General features: G+C 46.3%; 1 protein-coding gene across 1 annotated transcript in view; it reads right to left on the reverse strand.

Moving 5' to 3' along the window:
• The window catches only part of SF3B2 (splicing factor 3b subunit 2), a 355,029-nt gene that overhangs the window by 228,595 nt on the left and 112,800 nt on the right, over window positions 1-13,634 (reverse strand). The window contains exons 9-10 of the mRNA XM_085625740.1: window positions 3,524-3,721; window positions 1,782-1,910 (exon numbers count right to left, since the gene is read on the reverse strand). Coding sequence (XP_085481866.1) covers window positions 1,782-1,910; window positions 3,524-3,721 — 327 coding nt within the window. The remainder of the gene's footprint in view (window positions 1-1,781; window positions 1,911-3,523; window positions 3,722-13,634) is intronic.

The following is a 13,634-nucleotide window of genomic DNA, read 5'->3' on the forward strand; positions in this document are numbered from 1 at the left end:
GGCGGCGATCTAATGCAATAATGTGACTGCAGCAGCTCATATGCCTCGAACATATCTAATATGCAGTATTTGTTTCTCCTCCACAGGATAACATTGCCGCCTCTGAAAAATGCACTTTGTCGACTTTTGAAAACTGAAAATATTTCTATCATGAAATGTACTTACCTGATCGTACTGATTCTGGTGCTTAAATATATATTAAGATGTGTTATTTTTCATAAATTGCCGTGGATCTCCTTATTGCAGATGTCTAACACGCCTAATCCTGCTTGACCACACTACCCCCTAGAAGAGCACCACGGGATTGGGGGAGACTTTTCAAACACAAGGGGGGTGGCAGAACAAACCTGCACCAACTTTGGTGAAACACTTCGACAAAAACTCAAGTAAGCGTTTAAAGTGCATTGCATTTGACATAATGCTAAGGAGTGAACTGTGCTGGGAGGTTAATCAATTTGCTCCCATCACCCTTGTGTTTAATTTCTTTTTGATGGTCTGGATAAAAATTTCAGAAGTTTTATTTAATAAATGAAGAGACTTTACGTTGGGAGTGGAAATCTAAACAAAAAAGTTTGGTTGGGAGTAATATGGACTAATTAACATGAAAGCCCAAGACTACTTTAGGAAGGAAACTTAGATGGAATACATGCAGACTGATTATATTCAAGAATCTGGTGTTCCTATCCTCATCATTATCACAACACTGGCTGCAAAATTTGAAAAAGCTAATTTTACAGTCTAAAGACAGTAAAAGACCAACCATTGTTAGCTCACAAATGTTTTGGAATACATGTGCAAGGTAAAAAAAGATTGTGTGAAGCATCAAATGTGTTTCTTTGTATTGTTGTTGAGTTGCAAAGCAATAACAAATGAGAAACGACTGCCTGATATTAGATCTCACTGTCCTTAAGTGAGCCGATCTCTGAGTTGGAGTGATCTCCATTCTCACAGAATCATAATATGAAATGCAGGAGACACCCATTTTTAGAAGCTACAGTTTTATGAGGTTTACTATAGCTCCATATTTATTTTGAAAAAGTTCAAAGCAGAAAAGCATGTCTCGTTTAAAGAAAAATAAAAACTTGGTGTTTCAGAGGTCTAGCCTGACTACTGGTAATTATGCTAAGGTTATGACTCTGGGGATGATCCCTTGCAGGGTGGTTGTAGTATATAATTAGTGGAATGTAGGTTACACAGAAATATGAGAGCAGGGTCGAGGTGTGTTTTTCACGGTGCCATCTCTTCTCTTTCCTGTCAGATATGAAATTTTGAAGAGTGTGTGCGCTAATTTTGAGAGAAGTGTATCTATGTGTATTTTAATCATGTACTCTAGTTAGTAAACTATGGTCTCATCCTAACAGATCAGGTTTTTAAATCTCGGAATGGCTAAAACTGTTAACACAGCAATTTGTTGTCACTAAGGCCGTAACTTTGGACCACATGAAGAACATAAGACGAAACAAATTGTTTTGTCAGAGGTATAAGTAATGTGTAGCCTAGCTGTCACATGAGCTGCATATCAGTTACAGTAATTAGGAGTACAGAGTATCTCAATACTGACATGATTCTACAAGAGACATATGCTACTATATCTCTGTTTGCATTACAGAAAATGTCTGGCATGGTGAATAGTTCAGAGAGAGCTCCAAAAATTTAAGATAAAGATAACATTCGAAGTAAACCCTGTTAAGACATGAGGGGCATGAATATGCGCAGATACTTCATTTTGCATTAGCTGACAGCAAAGATGCCACAACAAGCTGAAAGAGTCCACCACTTACATCGTCATCATCACTGTCATAGTTATCACTGTCCCTATGCTCCTCCTCGAACCGTTTCTTTGGGACTACAGCTTCCACCTTGTCGGCCTCTGGCTCCTTCTCCTTTTCCTTCTTTACATCATCGGTGAGCTATAGGCAGAAGAATGACATTTGTGAAAATTAACAAAGTTAATTAAACAGATTAAATTAATTAAACAGATTAACCAAAGTTCTGTGAAACTGCTGTTAAATACCATAAATTGATCTGGTGACGTGAACTCATACAAAATACTCACATTAAAAAAAAAAAAATTATCTGGAAGTGGTCTGGAAACCAAGACCTTTATAATGCCAAATGAAAAAAATCAATCAACGATTATGGTATTATTTTACTTTACTAGAAATTGTTTTTTGTCTTGTCTCCATTTTAATTATTTTTTTGATTCTACGATTCATCTTTAACTTGTTGAACAGATTGGGCTCCATTTTATGGACATAGTGGGAAAAGATAAGCTGCAGAAAAAGCCTCAACTTTTCTTTCCCTCACTTCGACAGCTCTACTTGAGCATTACAGGGAAAGAGTCTAAAGGCTGCAGGTTCAATTTTGAAGTTGAATGCAGAAATTTAAGAACTGTACAACATTTCAGTGAAAGCTCAAAGGAGAAGCAATCCAGTTTTAGCAGCTACCATTCATGTGACCAACACCGCAGTCTCATCTCTTAGGTTCTTTTCACTGTTTTTATTGGTCATGATCAATGTTCCCACTAATTTTTTTCCTCTGTGTGCGGCAGTGTAGGGTCTCTGTGTGCTGCAGCCATGGCTATGTGCGCCAGGAACCAGACCGCGCTTGTGCGCAGCGCCAAATATCACTCCAAACTTTTGGTTACAAAACTGAAAAGACAGTGCATTTCCACACATACAACTCATGTTAAGGGGCTTAAGGCAAATTTGCAATTTGGATACACACGCCATGACAATAATGGAGTAATGGGGAAATTGGTAAGAGAGGGACAGAAAGAGAAAGGCAGTCAGAGGATTTGCAAAGTCAATAGTAGGTATGATCAGGGCTTTAAGTGGGCCGGGTCTCACCAGTGCTGAGCATAAGCAGTCTTTTAAAGGAGGCCTCAAACCAGGTCTCTAGTGGGCTCTGTTTTGTGCCCTGGCACAGGTGGTCCATTTTTTTTTTTCAGACTGCAGTAAGAGTAGGCACATCGACGTATGCTGCTCACTTCTCACTAGTAGATAAGTTAGTGCATAACGTCATGCCAGGTGAGCCTTGTAGGGGAAGGGAAATCCTTTCAAGAGAGTCATTTTCTCTCTGGATTTCCCTTCTTTTTTTGAAAGTCAGGCACAGCAACATTGTCGTGGTGTCACAAGGGCTTTAAGTTCAAGCTTTTTCAATATTATCTACAAGCCATAGTTGCTGCTTATTTATCTTATGCAACTAAAAGGATAATCAGTAACCATGAACCATCATGATGGTTCATGGTTACTGAAAGTATCGCTTTTAAAATCCTAGATCATGAGGGCTCAAATGGGCTGTAAACAACAGTCAGGCGACATCATCATAATCGTGTGGCAGTGGAGGAGATAGCTGGGCGAGTACAATTTTAACCGTTGGATGAAGATATATTTCAAATACAGCATTGAGCTACACGTGTTCTTTGTATCAGAACCTTTTTGTGCATTGGATAACTAAATTCTCACAAAATACTATCAGTAGGCATACCCAGATGATGATTGTTGAAAAACCCCAATCTTACCTTGAAAGCATCAAAGATTCGCTTGAAGAAGATGAAGTTAGGATCATAGATTTCCAGCTCCTCTGTTACATACTCAATCTCAACAACAGTGTCCATGTCATGTGACGAGTCCTTCTTAAGAGGGAGATTAGCTTTGGCAGGCTCTTTCTTGACTACAACCTTCTTTTTCTTCTTGCGGTTTCTGCGTCTCCTGTTTTTCTGTTGAGGACATGTTAAATGTGGGAAAGTACATGAGAGATTAACTTGCAGTACAATACTAGATAAAGAGCAGCCAGACAGCAAATTAGTGGTTCATCTGAGGGAAATGGTGATTTCACCATACAGTGAAAATGTTTAAGAAGCCCTGAAGCTTGGGGGAACTAGTAAGGAATGGAAGTGTGGCCTCTTATTCACTTTTTAAGATTATCTTCCTTTCAGAACTGTATAACAATCTAGCTTATCTCAGTGTAAAACAATTGGCAAAAGAACCATTTTTTCTGGTAAAAGAGTAAACTGCCTTGTTAAGCAATACCAAGTGAACAGGAAAATGTTAGAGATGAGCGGCGGTAAACATGGATGTGTGCATGCACCAATATTATACAATATTTTCCTAGCAAATTTCCCTGTACACCTGGCAAATGTTAGTGATGCTCCATCGAAGGTTGGTTCACAATGCATCCATACCTTTATCTGTGAGCGACATGGTAGATAGATCACCAGCATGATGTCTTACTAGATTATTAATAATAATATGGTAATTAGTGTTGCAAAAATCCAGAGTTTGCGACTTTTAGCACTAAGAAAGTGACAAACTAATGGATGCAGGAAAGAGCAAAGCAATAATAATTAGCTCCAACTAATAAGCGTGTATGTCAGTTATTAGTATGTTAAGCAGGGGCAAGCACTGGATTGTACTACAACAACCTCAAAGTAATTACTAGGCCATTTTTTTAAGAATTTGGGGGGGGCTTGCACCCATGCAGCCCCTGCAGGTACCGACAGCATATAGTGAATAGATCCAATTCAGTCAATTTCAAACCAGTCTACAATTTAATCTGTAGTCCATGTGGTTTGTCGCGAGCTAAGCCTATGTTCTATGTCAGTGCAAGCAGAAAATCTTCCTATTACATCATTCAAAAAACCTCAATGTTCTGTCATAGCATGTACAGCGAGGGCTAGGTGGCACGTCACACCTACAAATACAGTTGGTGTTCTGTTTGCACTAAAATAAGTAATGCATTTCTTGGGGTACAGGCTGGAGTACATGTACAAAATAAGGGTTTTATGGATGGCCCACTGTAAATGCAGTTTGAACTGCCAAAGGTAAGGAAGCATAGAGTTTAGTCGCTTATGCCATTGTATAATTTTAAAGTGCTGGAAACACTAAATGAAGTTTCCCTATGCTTATCAGCATTCTCTTTCTACAGGTCTTTCTTCAGACTATTCACACTGTCATTTCATACCTCATATGTTTTAAAAACTGAACAAACCGAACATACTGACGGAGAACGTTTTTTCTCTTCCACTGAAATGCACAGGAGTAGACATTCAGGGAACAGGGAAAAGTTTGAATAAAGACCATAAACTTAAAATGATTAGATTTAACTTAAGAGAATGGTCACAAACTCCCCCATCTCCCTCAACCTTGCAGGCTGCGTGTTTTGGTGCAGATAATAGAGAAGAATCGACATGGCACACATACCTGTGTGCCATGCCTACAACCCACTGCCTATGGTATAGGTAAGACACCGCTCTAGCCGGGTGCACACTACCTCTGGTGAGGGTACAGGTGCATGAGCCCTGTACACCTACAGTGTCTAAGTCCATTCTTAGAAATTGTAAGTGCAGTAAAGCCATAAAGAGTCTATGGTCTGGGAGTTTGTTATTACGAACTCCACAGCACCATAATGGCTTTACTGAATTCTGAGAAGTTTGGTATCAAACTTCTCAGCCCATTAAACCCACACTGATGCCAGGGTGGGATTTAATGACAAATGCACTCAGAGGGCATCTTAGAGATTCCCCCTGAAAAAGACCTAACTCTAGTGGCCTTGCTGAGTGGCTGCTCACCAGCTGCCACACCCAGACATATTTCTGGACCCTTGGATCGAGATCCATCCGCTCTCTGGGTCCTGAAACAAAGCACATCCTGGGCAGAGATGTCAAGCTTCTTCCCTGGGGATGGGCAGGGTCCACGAAGGTGAAGCTTTAAAGGCTTGCCACCTTTGTGAGCTGATCCAGCCATTTGCTGCTCCCAGCAACTGGCCCCACCGGTTCTAGCCGCCACTTAGGGAGGGAGAATCGTTGGGAAAACCAAGATAGGAGGGGGGTGTCCCCACCTTTCCCAACTCCACTTCTCAGGTGGGGAGGCGAATTGCAACTCTCAGTCCCAGCCATCTTGAAGTTAGTGGGGACCCAGCTAACCAGAGAGGTTTATGCCTCCCTCCCACTGGAGGGAGGCATAATAGGGGGAGTACCCACCCCAATAGAGGGGCCCATTGGTCCAAACCTGTACCTACCTGAAAAGCCCCTAAATTTAGTATTTAGGGGCAAGCCCGAACCTTGTCTAATTAGATAAGCAAGAAGAAGGACTGAAGAGCTGTGCTGAAGGAAAAAGAGAAGGACACCAACTGCCTTGGTCCCAGCCCTACCGACCTGTCTAGACATGGACCTGCTCCAGCAGAATCCTGGTGTGTCGTGCAGCAAACAGCCCCCCAGAACCCGGAGGACCTGCCTTGCCTTCCCTACAAAGACACTCTCTCACGTGCGCACCAGACTTGCTCAAGAGCCAGACTGTGACTCCGGCCGAATCCGTGAACCACTCAATCCTGTGGCTTTCCCAAGAGCAGACTTAACAACGCCAACATAGGTTAACATTTGGCCTCAGCACTCTGCACCCGGGCACCCCAGTGCCGCTGAGGGTACTTTTTGAGTCCAACCCTCACCCTGGGGGAACCCTAATCCCAGAAACTCAACCACAAAGACTGATTGCTTACCTGCAAGCCGATAACCTCATTTTTCTCCATAGGATTGAATTGACTGTTATCCTCTGAAAAGGTTCAAAGTGTGGAGTTGAATTTGTATGGAATCATAAGAAAATGTGTTTTCATGAAAAACTGTTTTACTTACCTTTATCTAGTAAATGTCCCAGTATGTTATCTAGTCATATCACGCGCAGAAGAAAAAGTAATCAAAAAAGTACTCTAAAAAGTAATCTGAAAAGTAATCTCAAAGAATTTACAAATACTTACGGTTTTGAAATATTTTACAAACCTGTAACAAAAGTCATTTTCATCCAACTTTTTTGATCAATCGGTCTTGAAAAGTACAATTCTATTTACCTGTACCAAGTCCTGTTTGGCTCTAAAAATAAAATACAACTAACAAAATATTTTTGATACAAACAATTGGTCTGAGTTCAGCCGCTGAGTGTGTGACATTTCCGGGAACAAGCATCCTGGGAGCGGTTTCGGGGTAACACCCCTCATCAGCCAGGCTAGCTTGAATCCGGGATGCTTCCGGTTCAGGGAAGACGTGGCTTGTCAGTTTGGGCTGGACTGTTCCCATGAGGCACAGGGTCAAGACAGATTTGCATATATCTGTCTCTGAACTGAGGTGGCGAAGTGAGCTAAAGAACAATGATGGTTTCAACCCAGATCTGTGACTGCTGGTGAGTGGTTAAAAAGTTTCAGCACTTCATTCATCATCTCCTTGTGTTTGCTTTGTTCGTCCTAAGTTCACAGGGTATGCCCAGACGTGGGTCCCTTGCTCACTTTGCCACTGGATTCAAGATAGCCTGGCTGATAAGGGTTATGAACCCGAAACCGGTCCCAGGATGCTTGTTTTCGGTCCAGGGAAGACAAGGCTTGGCAGTTCGGGCTGGACTGTTCCCATGAGGCACAGGGTCAAGACTGTATCTGAACTGGGGTGGCGAAGTGAGCTAAAGAACGATGATGGATTCAACCCAGATCTGTGACTAGGGGTGAGTGTTTGAAATTCAGCACTCCATCCATCATCTCCTTGTGTTTGCCACATTACATATGACACAGGCCTTGATGTACAGACCATGTTGTGCCCTAAATTAATTTGAGTGTTTCATTAATTTAGTAAGTGAGTGCTTGACCTGCATTTTGATCTCATATAATGTTGGCTTTTGAGTTTAATTTAGGTTGCAAGCTTTCATAGTTTGAATGACTTAACTAGGCATTTATTATCTGCAGCTTATGCTGTATTTACTCAAGAAGAGATATATAATTCTCTGCATCAGTGTTGGTGGTGACTAAAAGTGTGCATGCAGCTTGCTGAATGTGAGAATCATGAACTGTTGGAATTAAAACAATACAGAACTGTGGCTTCTGGGTGTTTAGGTGCCATCTATTAAATCAGAGGCATTGTTTTCAGTCCTGTGTAACAAATTCGGGATTCAAGCACTAAGCACCTCCACTTGCTCAATAGAGTCCTTGTGACTAAAGGGGTAAAGCCGGAGCTCCACTTGAGATGAAAACAGTCTCCGAGCGGGAGTCGCCTTGGAAACGAATAGTTTCTTACCTGTCGGTGTAGTTTGGCAGCTTGAAGATCTTTCTGGATTCACTATGCTGTGCATTATTCCGCGATCTTGTGGTTGGGTCCGGATTCGTAGTCTTTTCTTAGTTTTTTGGATTGAGCTGCTTCGACTTCCTGAGATCCTTGGTTCTCTCAATGTAGTGCATCACCGCTCTTCTTGCGTCGAGGGTGTGCAGGGCCTTTTCTGCGTTTGAAGTCGGGTTTTGGAAGAAACTTGGTATCTGAATACTCTGATTCATGTGGAACGCCGACACCACCTTGGGCATGAAGTGTGGGTCCGTCCTCAGGACTACCCTGTCCTTGTGAATCTGAATGTAGGGTTCCTGTAGTGTTAGTGCTTGAAGCTCGCTCACTCTGCGTAGTGAGGTAATGGCCACTAGAAAGGCCGATTTCTTCGTCAACATTTGCAGTGTGGCCTTGTGAATGGGTTCAAACGGTGCCTTCATGAGCTCCGTCAGAACCACGTTTAGATTCCATGCCGGCGGCGGCAACCTTTTCGGAGGGGCCATTCTTTTGGCTCCTTCCATGAATCTCTTCACCACCTGCGAAGTGAAGAAACTTCCACCCTTTTCACCTCTGGTGTATGCAACGATCGCCGCTAGGTGTACCCTTAGGGAGCTCGAGCAGAGGTTACTCTTTAGAAGGTGTGTGAGGTACCTCAGTACTGTTGAGTCTCTTGTCATTCTGTTTTGCAGGCCCTTCTTCCTGCACCACACAGTGAATCTCTTCCATTTTGCGCTGTAGCATTTTCGTGTAGTTGGTTTCCTTGCCTCCCGTAGCACTCGCATAGTGCTCGGAGGCAATCTTAGGTGTGCGAACTCTAGGTCTTCAGGAGTCATGCCGCCAGGTTGAGGGTCTCTGGCTCCGGATGCAGGACCTCTCCGTTTTGCATTGAGAGCAGGTCCTTTCTCCTCTCGAACCTGTATGGATTGCCTTGTGCTATTTCTTGAATTTGTGAGAACCATGTCTGCCTTGCCCACTGCGTAGCCACTAGGATCAGAGTCATGTTGCTGGTTCTGCACTTGTCGAGCACTCTGTGCAACAGGGGTATCGGTGGAAAGGCGTAGGCAAATGTCCTCGACCAGCTTATCCATAGGGCATTTCCCTGGGATTGCTGATCTGGTTGCCTGGACGCGAAGCTTTGGCATTTTGCATTTTGGCGTGTTGCAAATAGGTCTATTGTGGGAGTTCCCCATCTCCGGAAAAGCTTCTCCGTTTCCTGGCCATTGAGCTCCCACTCGTGCGATGCCGAGGTCTGCCTACTTAGCCAGTCTGCCTCCACATTGTCCTTCCCCGGTAGGTGAATTGCCAGTAGATCTATCCTGAGAGGTATGGCCCATCTCCAAATCTCCTGAGCCAGAGAGGAGAGAGGGAACGACTGTGCCCCCCCCTGTTTGTTGATGTAGAACATTGCCGTGGTGTTGTCTGTTTGAACCAACACCCTCTGGTTGTACAGGTGCCTCTGGAATGCCTTCAGGGCTAGCAGGATTGTTTTCAACTCGAGGTAATTGATATGGCGAACCGCATCTGCTGGAGCCCACAGACCCCTCACTCTGAGGTTGTCCATGTGCACTCCCCATCCCTTTTGCGATGCATCCGTGGTAATGGTCATTGTTGGGTTTGGTGGTGTCAGGCTTCTCCCTGCTGTCATGTTGTCTCTGTTCCACCAAGTTATCTCCTCCTGCACTGCGTGCGTAACCACCACTAGATCCTCCCAACTTCCGTTTGCTTGCGACCATTGCTGTTGTAGCCATTCCTGGAATGGTCTCATGTGCAGGCGTACATTCGGCACCAGCTGGATACACGACGCCATCATCCCCATCATCTTGCTCACTGACCTCACTGTCAGAGCTCGCCCCTTCTGGTAGAGCCGCGTCTCCTTCAGCAGGGCATCTGTCCTCCTGTCGCTGGGCACCACTGTACTGTTCAGGGAGTTGATTTTTGCCCCCAGGAAAATCTTCACCTGCTCCGGTTCCAGCGATGACTTCCCCCAGTGAATCGAGAACCCCAAATTCGTGAGAGTGTCTGTTACGCGTTTTGCGTGCCTCTCGCACTTCTCGCGTGAGTTTGCCTTGACCAGCCAGTCGTCTAAGTAGGGGTAGACGTGTATCCCCTGCCTTCGTAGGTGGGCCGCGACCGCCGACAGGCATTTTGTAAAAACCCTTGGCGCCGATTTTAATCCGAAGGTCAGGGTTGTGAACTGGTAGTGTTCCTGGTCGATGTTGAACCTTAGAAGGCCCTTGTGTCTTCTGTTTATTGGTATGTGCAGGTAGGCATCCTTGAGGTCCACGGTGACCATGAAGTCCCCGTCTCTTATTTGGGGCAGTACCTCCTGCAGCGAAGTCATTTTGAACCTTTGCGTTCTGATGAACTTGTTTAGGTACCGCAGGTCCAGGATGGGTCTGAGGTTTCCGTCTACTTTCGGGACCACAAAGTAGTTTGAGTAGACCCCCTTGTTGCGTTCTCTGAATGGCACTGCCTCTATGGCTCTCTTTTCTAGAAGTTTCCGTGTTTCTTCTCTGAGTAGGGCCAGTTCTTGAGCCGATCTCTGCCTTCCCTTTGGTTTCCTGTTTGGATGTTTTTTCTCCAAATCTACGCAGTATCCGTACTGCATGACGTTCAGTATCCACTTGTCTGTGGTTATACGCCGCCACTCCTGAAGGTAGAACCTCAGTCTTCCGCCTACTGGTGTTGTATGCTCGTAGGCTTTTGATTCTTCTCTCCCCCCCCGATGTTACTGTTTTGCGCCTCACCCTTGGGGGCATGTCGAGGGTAGGCGTCCTCTTGCGTGCTGAGTCACTTTGATGAGGGCTGGTCACCCCCTCTCCTCCTCTGGCCACGTCCGTTCCCTCTCCCGCGAAAGGACTGTCCCCGAGGTTGGTACTGCCAGTTTTGCTTCTGTTGACCTTGTCCGTGACTTTCACCCTGCTGACCCTGCTGGAACGTCTAGTGCGACGCCCCCTGCTGGCTTCCTCCCCTACCGTAGGGTCTCCTCGAGGGATTGCCTCGCCTCATTCCCCTCAGCTGTAGGGCCCCCATGGACCTCGCCATTTCGTTTTCTTTTTTCAGCTGGGTGAGTTGCTCGTCTACTGTTGCTCCGAACAGTGTCTCTCCGTTGAAGGGGGTGCTAAGGATGTTGTTCTGCACCTCCGGTTTGAATCCCGAGATTCTTAGCCATGCATGCCTTCTCTCGGTGACCCCTATGGCCATGAGTCTTGCTGAAGTCTCTGCCCCGTCCAACGCCGTCTTTATACAGGAGTTGGCGATGTTTTTGCCTTCGTCTACCAGGTGCGAGGCTCTCTGGCGGTATTCTTCGGGGAGGTGCTTTACTAGCTCCCCCATCTCGTCCCAGTGCAGGTACTGGTGTCTATTGAGGAGTGCATTGGAATTCGCCATGCGCCAGTGCATTGCGGCGTTCCTCTCGACTTTTCTTCCTGTGAGGTCTATCCTCCTGCTCTCTTTGTCAGGTGGTGGGCCCGAAGTTGCTGGCCGTGGAAGCTATGATGGAGTCGGCGGTGACGCTACCTTTGATGTAAGGGGGGTCCAGGGAAGAGTGCTTATACTTCTTCTCAGTCCTGGGCGTGATCGAACGGCAGGTCGCTGGTTCCTTGAAGGCTTCTCTCCCCTGATTCATGACACTTTGTAGCATGGGGAGGAATTGGCTCCTCGTCTAGATGGGGAGCAGGGTCTCGAGGAGAAAATCGGCTTTCGGCTTCTCTTCGTCGAGTTTGACTCCGAAGGCTGTCGCTGCGCTCCTGACCACCATATTGTACACCCCGATGTCGTCGGGTGGCGAAAGCCTCGAAGGGTACGTGTCCACGGGCTCCTCCGGGTTTTCGGTGTCGAGATCCTGCCATTCGATGTCGTGACTGGTAGATGGCGCCGAGCCGTAGAACGACTGCTGGTCTTCTTCCTCGGCTTCGCCGTCATAATAGGTCTCGGCTTTCTCTTCGAGATCCCTCGTCAGGCCCTCGGTGTCGAATTCGTCCTCGACCTCGACCTCGACGACGTCCGTCGGTGGAACCGTTGGAATCTTGAAATCCTTCATCTTGGCGTCGAACTCCTTCTTCCTTTGAAGGATGTTCTCCATTTCGGCCTCGAGCCGCCTCTTCTTTTTCTCCATCTCGGAGATGCTTTCGGCGTCGACCGCGGGTCTTTGACGAAACTTGCGTCGACGTCGACCGTTCTTTCTGCGTCGATCGTCCAGTTTCCTGGGTTGTCTTCGACGACCCTTGCTTTTCGTCGTCTTTCGGCACCAGGGAGTCCTCTTCGAAGGATCCGCTCGGCCTCTTGTCCATGGTTCCCCCTTTGGTCGTCGAATTTTTCGGCGCCGGGGCTCCCTTCGTGGACTTAGATTCTGATTTTCTCGAGTCACCCTCGTGTTTGAGGTATTTTCTGTTTTGCGCTCGACGATTCTCTTACCTAGTCTTCTTTTTTCTTGTCGGTCTCTACGACCGTGAAGTTTTCGGCTGCCTCGGCGACGTTGTCCTCGTCGTCCGTGGAGAGGCCCAGATCGTAGAGCGACGGGGCCTTACCCTTGCCATCCATGCTGGCGTTGGCTCTTCTCTGCCGATCTCTCACCCGGAGCGTCTTCGGCGCGAAGGCTGAGCAGGCGTTGCAGTCCTTACTCTGGTGTTCGACCGGTAGGCAGAGGTTGCAGACCGGATGCTGGTCCTTCTGCGCGAACTTGTGGTGGCAGTTTGGGCAGAACTTGAATGGCGTCTTGTCCATTGCGCTCAGGGCCTCTGAGTGCGCATTCTCCAAGGTCGTCGAAGAAAAAGGCGCAGAACCTCCTTTCTTCGCGCTCCTGATGAAATCTCTTCCTTTCCTGTGATATCATCGTAGTATTTATCGGCAAAAGTCGCTTTTCTTTCTTCTTCCTTCGATTGTAATTCTGGAGCTTACCGATGACGATCCAGACCCAACGGCGGAAAAAAGAACCTGAAGATGGCGCCCCAAAGGTGGGACCTCCGCAGGAAGCACGACGACGTCACGGGAGGTGCACCAAATGGTGGGTCGTCGCCGCCCACCTGGGCTACAAAAAAAAAAAAAAGAAAAACCAAAGAAAAGACTACGAATCCGGACCCAACCACAAGATCGCGGAATAATGCACAGCATAGTGAATCCAGAAAGATTCACGCTGCAAAACTCCAGCATGCAAAACTGCTAACATTGCACGTTCTCAGCAGAGGCAAACAAATCAATCCAAGGCTCTCCCCACTGCTGAAAGAGTCCTTACACCACCTCCAGATGGAGACGCAATTTGTGATCTGCTAGGAATCTTTGGCTGTGGTCATCCACCCTGGTGTACAGAGAGCTCACCATGTCCAAAGACGTAGAACCTCTTGAAAGAGGGTCCACAACACCACCCCACCCGGTTTGATGGAGAACCACATGACAATGGTGTTGTCAGTGAACACATGCAACAAACTTCCCCCGATTGAGGAAAGAAAGGCCTTCAGTGTCAAGCATATTGCCGAAGGCTCCAACAAGTTGATATGGAGCTCGGATTCCAATGGATACCAGAGTCCTCATATCTCCACCTCTCCCAAATGTCCACCCCGTCCCA

The sequence above is a fragment of the Triturus cristatus genome, chromosome 9 (genome assembly GCF_964204655.1).
Source record: "Triturus cristatus chromosome 9, aTriCri1.1, whole genome shotgun sequence".
NCBI lineage: Eukaryota > Metazoa > Chordata > Amphibia > Caudata > Salamandridae > Triturus > Triturus cristatus.